Source organism: Rhopalosiphum padi, chromosome 2 (assembly GCF_020882245.1).
Source record: "Rhopalosiphum padi isolate XX-2018 chromosome 2, ASM2088224v1, whole genome shotgun sequence".
Classification (NCBI taxonomy): Eukaryota; Metazoa; Arthropoda; class Insecta; order Hemiptera; family Aphididae; genus Rhopalosiphum; species Rhopalosiphum padi.
In genome coordinates, this window is record NC_083598.1 from 69,696,890 (window position 1) to 69,716,991 (window position 20,102).

Consider the following 20,102-nt stretch of genomic DNA (forward strand, 5'->3'; position numbering starts at 1 on the left):
ATAATAACCATACTAAAAATAACAAACATTCTCACAAACAATATCATATAAAATATGTTGAAAATAAATACTATGATACCTAATAATTAATATTGTTATTATGTGAAAATGTTGACAATATTCAAAAATATTCTGGACACAATCTTAACATATTATATTATATTATATTAATATTTAAATTTTTCTCGCAACATGTAAATATTGCTGTGTGGGTAAGAATTAATATCTTTAACAAACATAATTGCTCAGTTATAAAACGTTTACTAATCTATAAATATTATTAAATTATAAATTATTCAATATTAAAAATATAATCATCTACGTGTAATCCGTTAGGTATTAATATTCTGTGATAACCTATTGATGGCGTGTTTTAGTCGTAATACTATTTTGAAAACGACGATGGTCTATCTTTGTCTAACAAACGTGCAACGTAGGAACTTATATAGGTATTATGTTATATTTCCAACTTAACAAATGATCTGGACTAGCAATTATAAGAACTCTGAACAAGGTTATTAAGCAAATTATATAGAAATGAAATATTTAAGAAAAACTCATGTAAATCGAATAATTTCAATCAGTAGACTACCATAGGTGCATTTCTGAATCGGTGTCATTTAGAGAAAATTTTCAGGGGGGATTGAGGGGAATGATGTTGTAAAACAAAAATCTAGTAGGAAAAAAGAAACTATTGCCCCCCTCCCCCCATTAAAATAAAAGAGGAGAGTGCATTTCCACTCTTAATAGTTGTTTCCTTCAAATTATGCCTATTCCCTTCATTGTGACAGACACACATAGAATCCTTGTTCCTGATCCACTTAACATTAGTTTTAGTACTTTCCACCAGTTATTTTTTTCTTCTAATGTTCGTCGGTGAGATCCATTATAGTCATAATTACAAATACAATTGCCAAATATTGAAATATATTATCCAAACATTGAAGCGATTATTGTTGTTGATAACTGTATGGACATCATTGCGCTACTTAGCATAGATTTAACAGATATTCGTATTCTATTGTAGGTATAATTTTTAACTCCATAAAGTATCCACATTGTTACCACATAACCAAATCAAAATCATGTAATTGCTATTATTGGCTATGCATTTGAAAAAAACATATTCTTAAATAAAGTTTAAATTGTTTTAAATGTAAAATGTATTATCTATTATAATATTATATTACAATCAGTGAAAGATATAATTTGTATTCGTCGTTTTCAATAACATTTTATATTACAAAAATAAAATTATAATAAAAACAAATACGTGTTTGTATTTGTTAAACAATAATTAATAACGATTCAGTATAAATACATTCACAGTAACACAATTATGAGTACACATAGGAACGCATTTTCCATTAAAAAAAAATATATATATAATAAATAAGGTCAATATAACCCATTTACACATGGTACCTATAAGGTAATCAAATTTGAAATATTTACTTTTGAATATTTGTAAAGATTTATCAAAAAACGATTATTGTTGGTGAGCAAGACGATTGTTTCAACTCTAAAAGAATTAAAGTAAATATTATTTAAGTACAATATACACAACTCTGTATCAGAATGTAGACCATTCGTTTTACCTTTAAAGTTGTACTATTTGAAGCTTAACATTGTTGAATTGATTCAATGTCATCTGGTTCACAGCAATTTCTATCAAAACACTCGATATTATTGCATTGAACCAAACACTGTCCCATACCATACTCTGGAACCATTTGTATATTCTGATCGTCTTTGAAAAACTCTGGTTGAATAGTCACTTCTAAAATGCCATTCTCGTGGAAAAAGTTAACGACCGCTTTATTTATTCGCAAATAATCCTTGAAATAAAATAAAAGTTACAATTCAAATGTATTTGATGAATCCGAAAGAAATAATCTATACAATCATAAATTAATGCTAAACGTATAGGCACTATATAAAATACCATTATATTTCCATCTTACTTGAGGATTAAGAAACATTATATGTGCAGTGGATATTATTTTATCTTCAGTCAATTGCCATATATGCAGTTCATGTACGTTTACTATGTCTGGAAATGTTTTCATCAAGTTTTTGCAAATTACATCAATATTCATATGGTCGGGCATAGTTTGTAGAAGAATCAGACACGATTCTTTCACTAAAATATTAAAGCGCATAAATGAAACATTGCGTCATGTTAAACTTTAGAACAACTGATGTAAATAATTGGGAACAGAAAATCACTTTTTAAACTTATCAAATGTCACTTACTATTTGGATATTTAAGATAGAGCAATATTGCCGCCGATATGATTGAAATTCCAGGATCAACAAACTTTGCTATACTAGGGTCTGTGAATAATACGACGATAGAACATATCATCACCATTGCACAACCTATAGAAATATTTTATTTATTTTATTGTAAATTTACTGCTTTCCTTTATCTTTTACAAAATTATTCTACCAACTACATCTCGACATATTTCTCTTGAACAGCAGTTTTTAATTTGTATTTTTTTTTTCAGTAATTGACCGGAATTTAAAAGAGCATTGGCGCTTTCTTCATCGGGAACTCTTGCGTTTTGTACTACTGGGCCTGTATTGAAAATGTTAACCATTTAGTAAAACATAAATATGATATTAAATATAATAATAAGATATTTTTTATTTTTAGAACTATGCTTATAATATTATTTTAAGCAAATTAAAATTAAGTGTTATACACCTAAATGTATTACATTCTTAAAAGATATAAAAAATGAAAAAATCAGTTATATTTCTCGAAATAATAAATTTTACCCTGCATATTTTTTTTTTTAGTATAGAGTAGATACCATTGGCGCACTAAGTCTAAAATATTGGTGTATAGGTTTATTACAAGGCTACAAAAAAATATAACTTAAAAATATGAAAAATATTTTGGGGCTAAAATACATTTTGAGGAGGCTAAGTTCCGCTTAGTTGCACCAACGGTATAGCAATAATACGACTATACACGTGCAATTTATTAGTTTATATATATAGACATATAGTTACTACTAACCTCCTAGTAATAAACAACATAGCCCGTGGATAAGTATACCAACAAGACCGATAATGAACACTGATATCGGTTGATGCATTGGATCTTGATGGTCGATGTGTATGAGGGTTTGAATGGCTTCGACCACCAGGGAGAAACTAAGTGACGCCAAAAACACGCAACCGCCGAGCATTAAGACTACTTCGATCCTTGCCCATCCGAATGTGTTCTTTAACTTCTTCTCGGGATGACGATGTACGCACTGTAGAAGTTGAAAAAATAATGGCGATAAAAATTTTACGAATCCCCGATGAATAATGGGCAATATTCACACTGGAAGACGATAATTGGCCGGATTTGGATACTGTCAAGTTCGTCTCTGGTGAATTTTCCTCCACCTTGATGATTTTTTCCGTGCAACCTTCGTTTGAACACTCCTCTTCATAATCGTTTTTCTACAATACCACGTACAAAATAATTTGTTAATTGTAATTTATTATTTAATATATCCATTTTATAATATTATTAATCATTAACAGCAAAACCATCAGTAAAATGTATACGTATATAATTACCTTAATACACAGCACAGATCCAAAAAAGTATATAAGTTTGCATAGCACGTGGTACGAATCAACGAGCAAAGTGAGTGAATGCGATATATGACTGAAAACTAGTTGCACTAAGAAATAACCTAATGTCAGTAAAATGACCGTGTGGACTGCGTGAGGATTAAAAATTCGGAGCACTTTTTTGACTGACATTTTAAAGCCGCTGAAACAAAAAATTTCAAATTTTAAACATCAGATGATTGTATTATATACGAATGTAATATAACAAAATATAGGAATACATTATAATTTTAAGTATCGATTTTAAAAAATGTGTATTTTAAGTGATAAACAATAAATATTTTTCTCCATTAAAACAGTATGAACATTTTTAAATATGTATGTTTGCCCGGAATAGATTAAATTGATAAAATATGTATTAAGAAAACATTAAAAAAAAATAAACTACCAAAATACTATGTTTGGATAGAATACAATCAACATTAAACAACACAGATAAGTACGACATTTTATGGATATCGAAAATTACCGAAGGAAGTATATAAAAAATTGTTGATAATTGTAATTGAAAGTTCAATTTTATGTGAAGTTCTGTTAACCTAAACAATACATTAAAATGAGTGCATGCTTCAACATCTTAATTTTTATTATTTTTATTATTTCATTAACTTATTGTTTATAAGTAAATAGTAACATATTTACGTATTTGCCGTTTTTATATTAAGCTACTAGAAAATTTTTAAAATTATTATTAAATTTATAATTTAGTATTTAATATAGAGGTGGTACTGCATAATGAAACAACAATAAATCTTATTACTGCTACAAAATATGTTTCCAAGAAACCCCATTAAAAAATTCCAGATCATTATGTACAATAAACTCGGTTGCTCTGCTCAAAATCTAAAAATGATTATTATAACTAAGGATTTAGTTATAAGAGTAGTTAAAATTAATATACATTTTTGTTCAATAAAAGAGTTTAACAATAATAACAAATGCATAAATCTGTCAAAAATAATACAATTTGGGCATTTCAAATTAGATAAATTTTGCAGGCGAGGTTTGATACACATTATATTTACAGTCGTAATTCTAGCTGACCATCAACACTAATAATAGCTTTAAGGACACTAAATATAATACTCTACACAAAGCGACAAGATTATCGTAGGCTTTTAGGAAAACATCTATTGAAAGTACTTCTTGCTAAAAAATATTCGATGTGTTGAAAAACTTGACTATTATAGCAAAACTGGTGGTAAATTGGAAATATATAACGTACCTTAACATATCTAATATTAATAAATAATACACGACAATGTATTTTAATTGGATATATATTACAGACAGTTCTTATGAGTTGAGCAGTTGAATATTATCAATAGGTATTCGAAGTGTTTGATGTGCAAATATGATGAGTGTAGTAAATTATCATTTATTTAGTGCTTGTATGACAATCGCTAAATAATAATGCTTAGGTACACTCCTGCACGTTGCACACACGTTTAAATCATAACATTTCGACGATTGGGTGTTATAATTTATCGCCAAAATTATGTAATTGTGTATATTATACCATACTATAAAGTACATAGACTTTTCCATTATTTTCCGATATCGTATAAAATTCCCCACTAAAATTTTAATTTTTTAAGAACCAAGTGAATATTAATATTTGTATAAACGCATAAGTCTGTTGACCGAAGTAACCCCATGATAAAAATTAAAATTTATTTACAGAAGTTTAATCGCATAATTTGCAGACAATAAATGGATATGCTTTAGTAAAAATTCAAATAGTCAGTATAGTATAGGTTGATAGTATAATTTCAGAGTCAGAAATCGCGACACATGCATCTTATGATTGATTAGAAAACTATAATATTATAACCATTCACTGTTGCACCAGTATACACATTTAAAAATACATAAATATTGAATAGGTGTAGCTGAAACATTTATTAAGTGAATTAATTTATCAATCTAACGATAACACTCCGACTTCTGACCTATATATACGTTAATACTATTCAATACAGATTTTGTATACTACCTATATAATAATCCTCTAATTATATTTTAGTCTTAACTTGTTTAAAATATCGTATAACATACTCCAAAATCATTCATAAACTAATCATTATAAAATGTTCTCATAATAAGAAGTTTGTTTAGTTTTAAAATTCTATATAATAGTTATTAATTATAAGCTTTTTAATTGTGAGCGTTGATAGTTGATTCTTTAACTTAAAAAAAAAAATAGGTAACAGACATAATACGGAGACTTAATTCAACCCATATTATTATTTTGCATTTGCACGAAAGTGGTGATAAATCATTGTATTCATATAGCTATTTCGAGTAGAGCCCTAAATTGCTTACAATATAAAACCGGTTAAGATTTTGTTATCACAAACTGCATATGTGTCATACACTCATACGCCCGTGAAAGTTATTAAAATTCGTATTTCAAACCAATGGAAAAATGAAAAATATATAGGTATATATAATATTTATTAGTATAGTAGTATTTTTAAACCAGCTATAGACAACCACTGAATAATAATTATTATAAAAATCGAAAAATCATCCGTTGTACTCAACTAGCATTTTTCAACGGATATAAGCAATTATTTTACAACCCCACAAATCGTTTTTCCCAAAACCAAACAGCAAATGCATGTCATAAAATAACTTCTTAACTCCGATCAAAAAATAACAGGTTCGAGTATTTGCTTACATGTATTAATTTAAAATGTAAGTAAAATGAGAAAATTCACACATTCAAGTGTAAAATAAGAATACAAGTGTATGTTTTAGTACTGATAATAATATTTATTATAAACGATTGTATATTAATGTATTATTTGTTCAGTTTAATTTTATATTTTAAAAAGATACTTTTTAGTACCTATACATTTTTAAACCAAACACATTATTTAATTACTCAAAAGTACCTTTAATACCTACTGTAGTGATTTGTTTTTTTAAACAATATTATTGATGTAGGTTTATATTATTATTATATACACTCATACGTGATAGATTATGTCATATTTTAAACGAGATAAAATAAATTAATATACAGTTATATTTTACCTACGTATTTTTTACTCGTATTAAATAGTATAAATATTATTTCATTAAAAATAGTAACAATAAAAAAAAACGATTAGGCGTAGGTAGGTATAACGAAATAGTGAAATATTAAAAATATTAATAATATTCAATCATATTCTAGGCAAATGATGACCTTCAAAGTTTAAATATGTTGAATTAGTTGATGACAAGAATACTACGATAATATAACTTATTATTACAATCGGATTTTTAACATATTGATTTTAAAGAGGTACTCAATACTCATGTATATCATAATATATATGAATTTCGACGACTAATGGGTAATTTATAAGCACATATCATTTGCTTATCTAACGAAAATTATCTTTTTGTTGTTATATTATAATATATGTGATGAAGCCATGAAAGTAAAGTAATTATTAGTTAGTATTTAGTATATTAAAATATAATAATGTACAACTAAAACAATTCGTTTAGTTAATTTCCATCGGTTTTCATAAAAACCCGTACAAGCGACATAATTAGTACCTATCATCTATAGTATAGATTAAATACTACATTGTACTTAAATGGTTCAATACATTGTTTTATATATTTTAATGTTCATAATAATTGTTATCATAAATTTTACTGTATAAAATAATGACTAGTCGATATTTATCACGAACAATATGCATATTAACTTGTGTTATAATAAAATATAAATACATACTATATTATTGTAACTTATAAATATACATTTTTTTCAAGCAAGCTTAATTTGTGTCACAGTATTTGGTGAAATCAGGTTTTAGTTTAATAATTTTAATTCTTACTTAATTTATTGTACCAACAATTATATTAATCAAATGTGCACAGGATGTTGAAAGCGTTCGATCGATTAACTCTTAACTGAACACTGCATTAATATTAATTGGCCATAATTAAAATTTCATTTAATAACTATAGAAATTAAAAAATTGACTACAAAAATTACCAATTTGCTGATTTACGTGACAAAATACTTTATTTCGCTTTCAGCATTTATTTTTTTATCATTGATTTTTTCCCTCTTCAAAGAAATAACAATTGTACCTAATCATTTTTTATCGACACACATTAACGATTAGTTATTATAATATATATATATATATATATATATATATGCATATACTCTAGTCTATATTCCCCTTCCTAATCATTATTATACATTTATGTTTTAAAATTAATAATGTTCGTTTGTTTTTTTTTATTATTATTTGAACAAATTAATTTTTATGAGTGGGTATATCATTTTAACGAATGCCTACTCGACAACTTGTTCATATAATATATATTATGTATATTTTTAAGTTAGTTTTTATTTTGTACACATACGACATACCGAATATTTTCGAACAAATAAAAGGAATACCCACCAATGTAGTGAGCCCCTGTGCTATGTAAAATGTAAATCTATACTTGCACCTGCCGTGTGAATTGTCTAAGACGATTCAGTTGATGTATGAAATTAAAGTAATATAGCTAATGGGTAATGGTACAATCAAGAATAATTTGTTTGAATACATTTACATATTATAATACCTATATATTTTATTAAATTTCTTCTAACGAGAATAACGAGAAATACAAAGAAATATAACCATGTATTATACGAGTACCTTATACTATTAAGTATGTGATGGTTCACTTAAACTTAATGTGATAGAAATGTAAGGAATTTTAAGCGTTATACATTTGCCTTATACGATACCGGATAACCAATAACCGGCCAATACCTATAGGGCATATTTTAGAAGTCATCTATAATATCCAGATCCTTACTTCTCAATACTATACATAATACAGCACACCTCCTATATAATACATTGAGCCTTAATAATTAAAGTAATATTTTTCAAATACAGTAAAAACAATATCTAAAACATTTAATAAAAAAAAACTACCCAAGAAGATACGAGACGTATTATAGTATATGTCTAATTTATAATATTCTAGACAATTATATTTTTAACTCTAATGATAAATTATACTTATCTATCTTATGTGATAACTTGTATAATTTTTATATTCTGTATATTATTAATTATATTTTTAAATATATTATTATTATCATCTTGGTTAGGTAGGTGAAATTGTTTTTATGGTATCATATTATATAAATAATATAAATAATTGTATTATACTACTTATCAATTAAAAGTAATAAAATATTTTTTCTAAAACAATAATTTTACAACAATTACGACAATTAAATTAATGCGAAACTATGTGAAAAACACCTATAAAGTTATTTTATACTTATCGTTATTTTTAGGTGTAAATAATAAATGTAAAATATAGTCGCGTATTATTTATTATTTTAAAATAATACATTAGGTACCTACTACCAGTAAATCTCTAAACAAGTAAAATGTATTTTGATTTTAATTTAATGTCATTTTCGTTTGGATGTTTTTAAAATCACAATAATTTAAATTATGATGAATACCACTATATTTATTGTGCTGACATATTAATGTATTATTGATGTTTGGTAGGTAGTAGGTAATAGATATAATAGGTATATAACTCATCCATTATATATATAAAAAAAAACATTTTTACATAAACTACAGCCTATTTTTAATTGTTTGTCAAGTGTCTAGATTTTAGACTTAGTTGTCTAGTACAATACGAGTAATATATAAGAGACATTTATTGAACGTTTTTCCTGAACAAATAAATCATTAATTGAGATGAGGTTTGTAAGTAAGACAGGTAAGAACTATAAGGACATAAAGTAGTACGTAAATTACCGTTCAAGTGTATCTCTTATACATATAATATACAGTGTATAAATATAAAATGCAAATATGGTTTCCAAAATATATAGTATGTTATTATTATTATTATTATTATGTGTAGAATGACATATTATTATAATATTGTGGACAAAAATAAAATGATTAAAGTGCGACGAACAAACGCTTGCCGTACTTACTCGAATAAAAACATCAAATTTGTTTCAATAATATCTCATTGTAACTTAAATCGTGTACGAATATAACTACAATTCGCGATGAAATGGATAGTATGACCAAAAAATATAACACTTGTATACCACAAGTACTTATAATTTGATGAAATTAGTCGAGATTACATTCTACATGTATATTATGCATTAATACTATAATAATGAGCTTAGTCAATACTTATTATATTATTTAGGTATAAAATATCAATGAAGAATTGATAATACCTAATATACGATAGTACGATACTGCTTTATGTCTTATTTTATTTTTGTACAACAGACAGGGTAGGTACCTCTACGCTTTGTGCATAGACTATAGAGTGCCTTATATTTTCAGGCTACAGGTTAAATGTACATATTTTTTGAAATGCTTAAATTTAAATAAATAAGAACTGTTAATAATTATGTGATTATTTTCATTGTTATCATACGGCTGCCTCCGCCTTGTATTCGAAGGCCATAACGGGTTTTTAATTTATTTTCCTTTATTAAACATTCCAAAACTATAATATTATCTAGACAATCCCTACAAAATATATTCAGTGTATAGTTTGTTTATAACACTTCAGTCCAAACAACGTGGTTTTTAGAAATGTATATTATGAAATATACAAATATAATATATCGTATACGATATGTACAAAAACAAAACTAAAATGCAAAATAAGGTAAATCTATTCATATATATGACAAGTATAAAAAATAGATATAAACAATTTAAAAAACAAGCCAACCATCTCATTATATTATATTATTAAAAATATTATAATATAGTGATGACGCTTCAACTAGATCATGCGGCACGTGGAAACGTATAAGGTATATTAAATAGGTAACTTGCATAGGTATTATTATATTATATTATACAAAAATAATGTAAAATATTATGAAACATAAGCAGTATACTATCGGCAGATAATTATACATGTTGTTGTGCCTAATTTTGTGAAATCGCGCTGAAGATATAGAATATTTATCCTTATTAATTAAAAACGATAGAGTAATTCAAATAAAGCTATAATATACATAATATAATATATATTATTTAGTAATTTAGATGAAGGTATAATTTATACTAGGAAATTATATTAATAATTGTATACCAAAAGTTACAATTTAAATAATTTTACAGTTTTTAAAGAGCCACAGAAAAATTGTGTTTCAATATTTTAGTATTTGCTTATATATAAATATATACTTAGTTAATTTTTGATTTAAAATAAACGAATTTATACACGAAATAATATTTATGTAAAAACATACAAATATTTTTTAGCACAAAACATATTAAAGTATTTTATCAATAATAATAAATAGTACAGTTATTGAATAATAGATAGTTATAATATAGTTACATCAATGGGAGCATTAGCTTTGCATATATTTGGAAAGTTTTTAATTGGAACACACTTTTAATTTTAGTTGATTGTGATGGTCTGTGTAGGTATTTCATATTATTAAAAGCAACAAAAATATAATGTAGAACAATATATATATTTTTTTATGTAATAAAATATTTTTTTTTAAATACCTAATAAAATAATTATTTTTGTATATGGAACTAAAGAGCTGGAACTTAAGATCGAAAGAACCACAGGTTGCCGACCTCTGCCTTATGATAATACATTTTTACGGTGGTTAAAACATTTAATTATAATAGCTTATAATAGGTAATAGGTAAAGATACCCTCGAACGGTTATTTTTTTCAATACAAGAATATTATATACTCTTCGGTCATATTGTGCTTACTTATATGTATAATATGACGATTATCATATCTGATTAGGTATCACTACAATACATACATTTTATAAATACTACTAACTAACTACTAAATTTCCAAACACCAGTGTTCACTCGTAAAAAAAAAAAAATCAAAAAAAAAATCTTGTAATTATTAAAACGTCTATCAAATAATAGGTACATTGAAATACATGTGTGTCTATCTTAATGTGATGATGCTATATAATCTAGCGGGGGAATTATTTAAATGCTTCGGTATAACCGTAACATTAAAATGCAATGTGTGTCCATCCATCCACCCCACTAGTCATAAACAAATAGAAAAAACACCAGGGACATCCGGAAGGGTATTTACAAAAACTTCAAGTTAAAAAGTTCAATAGTGTCGTCAGAAATATAAAAAAAAAATCCTGTTATTTTATATAGATGATAATATGAATATATGTATAATTTACAAAACTAATATATATATATGTATATAGTATATCTGTATTAAGTATTATTTTATATATTTATGCGTTGGTGCTATACACACATAATTATTTTATAAAAATATATGAACTATGAAGGTACATCACCAAAGTAGCTTTGTATATATATAATAATAATGTTATATCGTCATATGATATAATATTAAAAAGACGCGCAAAGTGAAAGTTTCTAAAATGCATATATTATTTATTAATTATTATGGTACAATGTACCTAAAAACTACTTTTATATTACTCTGAATAATTCTGAAATACTTTTATTGTATATGTATTTATGACATCCTATATAATATTGTAGTTACTTATTATTTATTTATTTATTCTAAGTAGTTCAAAATGACTATATTCTGTACTTCTGTGACAATCGTTGTATTAACGTTAATATTTAGTTAATATCATTAGTATACATTACAGGTAGGTACACGTTATTTAATAAAATAATAATAATCAAGAATTTTAGAGAATTATAGGTGATTTGTCCATACAGTTATTTTAACATTAATTAATGATTTTTTATTGTAATCCAACCTTAATTGACAGGCTATGAGTACTAATTAATTACAGTATTAATATAAACATAACATAAATATAGTAATTATATACATATTCGTTTATATATATATACTTATTACCTACTCTTGTATTTTGAATATTAATTTACTATCAGTATAATTGTAAAATGTAGTGATTCCCTTCGTTTAAACCTATATTATAATAATTGTTATAATGATAATACATATTTTGTTTATAATTAAAAATTAGACAAATCTAATCGTTCGATTACTCCTTACACAATATAATAGGACATTGATACAATGATACACATAACTAAATAAATTACATATATAATATACAATAATAATAAATCAAAATTCATGGGCATTGCAATAAAGATAAAAAAAGGAAGCACTGTAAATTTAAATATATTATGGTGCCCATCATAAATAACGATGTTTTAATTGCAATAGTTATGAAAAGTTTTAATGTTTAAAAAATATTTTCAATTACTTTATTTGTCTTTCATACTAAACAAAAAAAAAATAATAATAAAAACTGCAAGTAAAAACGTTAAAAACATTTGAAACATTTTTCACTTATCTATTTGTTAATTGATAAATAACTATTTTATATGTTTTACATTTTAATTAAAATGCGTAATAATTTAAAAAAATATATCTAATTGAATTATAAAAAAATTTCGAATATACAATTAAAAATTACTTTAAACGTAATTACAATAATATTATCTATTATATATAAATTGAAAAATGTAAAACTACATAGGTAGATACACACAAAATAAAAAATGTAGATTATTTTGGTTATCGTATTATAGCTATTAACTACTGTAATTAAATTTAACAAAATGCCACGAATAATTTTATTTTGTATTTTAAATTAAAAATATTATATCCATGATTAATACTAATCTCTTTTAAGTATTAGATAAAACATAATAATATAATCCATAAAGCAACAATTCACTAATTTTAAAGTGCATAATATAAGATAATATAAACATTTTACCTATATTTACATTTGCTTAATATTAGGTACCTGTCTACGTATTACATACATTTTTCGTTGGGTATTTAACAATAAAATTAAAATCAAAGTCCTTTATATTCAAGATACAATCATTTCTACAAAATTACTTAGAAATATTGTAATACTCTGGGTGTTGAATAACTAAAATATTGTAGGTATATTATTACTGTAAGCTGTAAGTCTTCATAAATTTGTATTATTCATGTAGATCACCTTATAAAATGTAATATAATATCTAACTGTAATTGAATTTATACCTCCGAATATTTTTTAATGGTTGGTTGCATCACTATTATGTTTATATTAAATAGGAAATTATTAAGAATTGCCTTTTAATAATAATGTAAAACACGATTTACCATAAAAATTAAATTAACATATTGCAGAATATTCTATATATTGTAAACTTCTATATTTACTTATTTCCACGAATTTTGGTCATACATAATATTTTATGCAGACTATCAATTATAAAGGAATAATAGGAGAGTGATATTTACATTAATTATTCAGAGTAGTAGTATGGCGAAGATGCCCATCCATCATCTATTAGTGGATTTTCGAGATTAATATATTTAATTAAATTAGAATCAAATATATGATGAATATACTTTTTATATTTTAGTGAAATATAATTTTTAGTTCCACGTATTATTCACTAAGTTATCATGAACCCAGAACCATAATTTAGTATGGATAATAATTTTAATTGTGATATTTACATTTTGTCTATAGATTATATAAGTACCTATATATTATAAAATTCAATCTACATTAACTTTGTTGTTTTGTTCCATTGTACCTATAAGTTATTGAGATATAAAAACTATGTTGTTAAATAATATCCAAATATATTATTACTAATATTTACATATGTATACGTTAATAAAATTATATACAATTACGTAATAATTTATACAATCAATATAAATCATAAATAATAATCAATCATAAGTCCAATATTTTATTAAAAATGTATTAATACAATAGAGTAAAGGCATCATGTTAAAATAAAAATAATATTCGTATTGTTCAATATCTAATATGTATACATTATAAATTATAAGGTGCTTAGTTTCTTTCTTGTGTATTTTAAGATAATACGTGTTATAATATATTATACGTATTTATAGTATTTACAGACCTTAGTTCCAAAATATGCAAAACTATATTATTATAATAATATTTTCAAATGATTGTGGACAAAAATAGATCAGACTATTTATTATAATCCTCCAAAAGCTAGAACTGTGGGAGTTACAGTGTCCGACCAATTAAGTTTCGTTTATTTCTACGAATCTGTTAACCCACTATACATACAAAACTTTAATACGCGTTAGGTATAAAATTTTATTAATATGTCCTTCAGTATAAGTCGTCAAAAAATGGTAGGTACCTAATAATGTAATAATGTCTATTATAAAAGCAAAGTTTAACACAAGAAAGATTAAATATATAATCTCGATATAAAATATTCTTATTACTAAAAGTACTTTTAAGTTGAATAAAAAAATCATTTATAAATACAATAAATAGATACATAAAATGGGCGATATAAACCCATAGTAGAAATTTTAACCAACAAAATATATGATAGGTTAAATAATTAAATAATATTTTTTAAACGATTATAACTTTAAAATTACATTTGAAAATATTTAGAAAACACTAATTGGAAAAATTTTTGTGAATTTGTGGATGGATCTTATTGGTTAATATTACTTAGTTTTTAATTTATAAAGTTGTTTATTCCAATAAGCTTAATATAATACACATTATATACAAATTAAGTTATAAGTATGATTATATTTAAAAAATAAATAATTTAATTTTAATTATTTATTTATGTACCTTTCTAATTGTGTATAATATATGAACATTATGAACTATATAATAATCTTTTGAATTTACATTCATACAATTCTGATTCGTTATCTTATTTTGCTGATACAAAATTCACTACCTAACTATATTTATATAAGTGATTATAAAAATACATGGTTCATTACGAAATATGAAGTAATAGTTAATTGATAGACTAAACAAATAAAAAACGAAAGAATAGTTGGGTATATTATATTATTATTTTCATACTGGTAAAATAGGTATTAAATATTATCCAACTCGCAAACATAATATTAGCAATTTCAATTTTAAACATAAAAAAAGAAAGAATAGGTGGCACATTTTTTTTATAGTATCTAATAAAAAAAAAGTAATCATCTACTCGTATGTGCGGGTGGGTGCAATATGTATATATAACATTAAGCAATTATTCTTGTCGTAACTACAAATTTATAACTTAACGTCTTAATCATTAATCAATATGGTACAGGCGTACATTGTATACATAGTACATATTATTTTTTGATAAAATCTATACGAATTCCCACATAACACAAAACAAATAAACGGTCGCTCTAAATATTATTCTTAAATAAAATAAAATCTAAAAAAACTTATTGTCGTTTTAAGATATTGGTGATGAACATTTAAGTACAATAGACAACAAATGTGTACATCATGATATAACCGATAACCAAATGTTTAATTTTATGTAATGTATTCGATTAATATTAAAATACAGTCCACGCTACGTGCATGTTATTTGAATATTACGATATACTATATAGGATATAGGCACATATTATAACACGATTGTCAGCCGATCACATTATATTTGACCATTTCATAATTATACACAGATAGACGACATACGAATTATATTATATATTTACACATCGTTTGCGTATAGTAGTTATTATATAATACGCGAGCATAATAAAAATGCTTAAATAATAATAATAATATAAATCATAAGTAATAACAATGTGCGTAGTAGCTCCAAATTCAAACCAAAACTCACGTAACTGTATTATAATAAAGCTATTTAGTCGTAATATTATTAGTTATGTTCGAATCGTTCGGGACCGATGAATACGGACGAATCGCTGTGAATATATTATAACACGGGTAATAATGGCCATTGCCCATTTGGTATATAAGTATTATACGGCACACATTGTAAATACAAAACGGTATTAATGTATTATATTAATATAGTTATAATATATAAAGTAATACATGATAATATGGTCGAAAACTCACTTCTTGTATAACAATAATGTATTAATGAATTACTGCAGCATTAGACGATGGATTTCACTTGTACAACGGACATCGAACATTACACAGGCACATGCTAACGAGGTGATGGCAATCCGAGTGTACGCACGTGTGTGGCCGAAAGTATTTACTAAAGTAGTGATACTGAATACTGAATACTGAATAGTGATTTCGTGTTACAACTCACAACTCGTACACGCGTGTATGCATTTGCCACTCCTCCTTTTACTAACGTGTACCACAACCTGTTCTCCCCACCCGACGAACGAGAAATTCAAAAACATTCGGAGATAAACAACAATTATTTACACCGAGCTGAAATGCAACGGCCGCGGCGCCGGTGGTTTTTTTTTTATAACAAATTCGAAAACGGAACCGGATCGTTGTTTTTATAGTTTAAATTATAGAACATTTTTTATGCACTACTATTATATTATAATATTATAATTCATATACTATAATGATAATATTAAAATAGCAATGTCCATCCGCGACGACGACAATGAGAGTAAAAGAAAGAAATAAAAAGTCGCACAGGTGATCGAAAAACGAATTGAATATGTTTTATTATTTATGTTTTTATTGCGCAAGATGATATCGTACGCGTGTACCGTGGGTTTTCTACTGCGTAAATCTACACATCTGTTCAAAAATACAATTGGTGCTCCGAAGGGATTTTTCTTATGTCGGTCGGGCGGAGGCTGCAGTCGGGGACAAACGAATACTGGCAACGTTCGGAGCGATCGTACATTTTTAAATAGACACCAGAGGCGAGTCGAATAAAAGAAAACAATATTATGCTCGACAACACTGCTATACGGTGGTGCGTGGACACTATAGTTGCTGTTATGTAGCCGTAACCTCGTCTCAAGTTCGTTTACATAAAACATAAATATAATGAAGTCATAATGTTAATAAATCATAAGAAGTATATATATATAAGTACCTACTACACACGCGCGCGTTCAAAATAGTCGTAGGTAGGTACGCGTTGTTATTGTTTTCAATAGGTACCTATTTGATATTCGATACCTCTTTGTTTGTCTTATTTTTTTTCCTCTTAAATTTCTTAGAACATATCGAGAGATTCGACTCCGTATCAATAAATATTGATTTAAATTTTAAACAAAACAATAAAATTGCGATTGATTGCAGTAGGAAAGTATACCACCGATTCAGAGGTCGGCAGCAGTGTATATTATTATAATGTTTATATGTACCTATAGGCATAAGATATAATATTATTGTTATACCACATTGTTCTCACCGCTATACCTTATGTCGGTATAATAAAAAGATTTTAGCAGCTCGGCGATTTCAAAATTTCAAATACAATATTATGCAAATGTATTGCGTCCGAAATGTTTTAACGAAACCAAATGTTATTTATGTATTCCACATAAAAACGCATTAAGTCAACCGCACTAAACATATTTGTTTGATTGCTGTAATTTGTATAGGTATACATATCGATACTTACTTCTATTTCTATAGGTATAGTTCATGAAGTCTTGACATAACGTGACTGAATGTTAGATAAGTATGTAGGTATAAAGGTGTAGGTACATGCATTTTTGTTGATCATTGTTCTCGAGTACAATTATTAACTAAATATAATATTAATCAATATCCACATATCATACATAATATAGGCATAGACATAAATTTAGTTTCTACGATTTTAAAATAGAAAATATGTATTACCTAATTGAATAAATATAGTAGGTACGTATTGATGGTATGTATAATGTATTGTGTAGGATTAATCTATTTTACTGTTCATTAGGTACCTACCCAAAAGCGGCAAAAGCTATATCATTATTATCTACAAATAACGCAGTATATAATATACATATTATGTACCGCGGTATGCCAATTAATTGTCGGTATATCGTTTATACAAGCACCGCCGTTATTCAAAGTGTTCATTGGAATTTTGAAAAGAATTTAAATTTTTAATCTTCAATATTTTTTAATATTAATTCAAAATGCTTTAAAAATGGTCTCGAGATTATGGTGCCCACGGGCAACTATACATTTTGGCGTCCCTGACTGTGCTCGTAATTAATTTTATAACAACTTGGTTAGTATCTAATACTAACCATAGTTAGGGATTTGTGGTATCCAATTTAATATTTAGATTTAAAAACAAATAAAAAACGGTACTTGTTTGTTATCGCCTCGCCAATACGCTGTATAAAATGTATCACCGCGCTATATAGTTGTATACAATTTATCGCACCCCATAAATAAAATAAACAATATAAAAACTAAATAAATAATTTATTATTTATTAGAAAATGTATTATAATTATAAATTTTAAAAATATATATAAATGCATATTGCATAGGTAGGTATTAAGGTATATATACCTAGGTATACCTAGGTATATTATACCTTTATATTATTATCATTAAAATTCATTTTATCACATTAAATTTAATTTTTCATTTTTGTATTGGTTTGAACGAAGTAGGTAATAAAATAACGGAAACCTACAACAATAGGCAACAACGTAGTAATATATTATAAAACAAAATGTAGTTTTCTCATTTCCTAAAATAGCTCATCTATCACAAGCTTAACAGTTTAACACGATAATTGTAGCAACAATAATGGCACAGTAATACAACTATATGGCGGAGCGATAACAAATAAGTACCTAAAAAACAAGTAAATCCCGTGTATGGTACTAGGGTGAATAACAGGGCTTATTCTAAGAATTTTTATCAACTCTAGTTTAAATAAGCCTATCAAAATAGAACTATTATGATCTCGAAATATAATATCAAATTATAGTTAAAACTTATAACATTTTTAGCTTTTAGGTGTAATAATTTAAAATTAACCTAGCTATTTTAAGAAGAAATAAAATAATAAACATTTATGTTTAAAATATTTAATTTAATTAAGGGGCCGCTACACCAGCATTTGTTTTCTGTCTATCTCTCACATAGTCACATAATATAGGAACAAAGATACTCCGTATTTCCACGATTACGACTCTCTGGTTCAGTTTAGGGCAAAAGCACCTATTATATATATTTTATAAAGAAGAGTATTTCCTGTGCATTGACTGGATAGATTTTTAATATTTACATTTTTTATAAATATAAGTATGTTTTAATTTAAAATAATTTCGATTATTTTTAACCATTAATAATTTATTCAAAATTGTAAAATGTTAAAAATGTATCCGGTCAATGCACAGGAAATACTCTTCTTTATAAAATATATATAATAGGTACTTTTGCCCTAAACTGAACCAGAGTCGTAATCGTGGAAATACGGAGTATCTTTGTTTCTATATTATATGGGAAATAGACAGAGAAACCAAATGTTGGTTTAGCGGCCGCTTATTGTCCATTTTATTTTTTTTTTTGTGTTTTTTATGTACATAATACATCACAAATCACAATATACTAAAGCTTTTTTACAGTCACAGTAAAAATTATACCATCCCCTAACATAATATGCCGGGGAGCTCCCACCTCCTAACCACCCCTTAAATGCGGTCCTGCCCTTGTC

At 25.8% G+C, this 20,102-nt stretch overlaps 1 protein-coding gene across 1 annotated transcript; it reads right to left on the bottom strand.

Moving 5' to 3' along the window:
• Window positions 1-1,126: 1,126 nt before the first annotated feature.
• Window positions 1,127-17,285, bottom strand: LOC132921400 (proton-coupled zinc antiporter SLC30A1). Its single transcript, XM_060984407.1, has 9 exons — window positions 16,556-17,285; window positions 3,586-3,784; window positions 3,343-3,465; window positions 3,032-3,272; window positions 2,453-2,584; window positions 2,257-2,382; window positions 1,965-2,143; window positions 1,599-1,838; window positions 1,127-1,522 (listed from the first exon to the last, which is right to left on the bottom strand). The coding sequence occupies exons 2-8, from the start codon at window positions 3,772-3,774 to the stop codon at window positions 1,623-1,625; spliced, it is 1,206 nt and encodes a 401-aa protein (XP_060840390.1). The 5' UTR covers window positions 3,775-3,784; window positions 16,556-17,285; the 3' UTR covers window positions 1,127-1,522; window positions 1,599-1,622.
• Window positions 17,286-20,102: the final 2,817 nt, after the last annotated feature.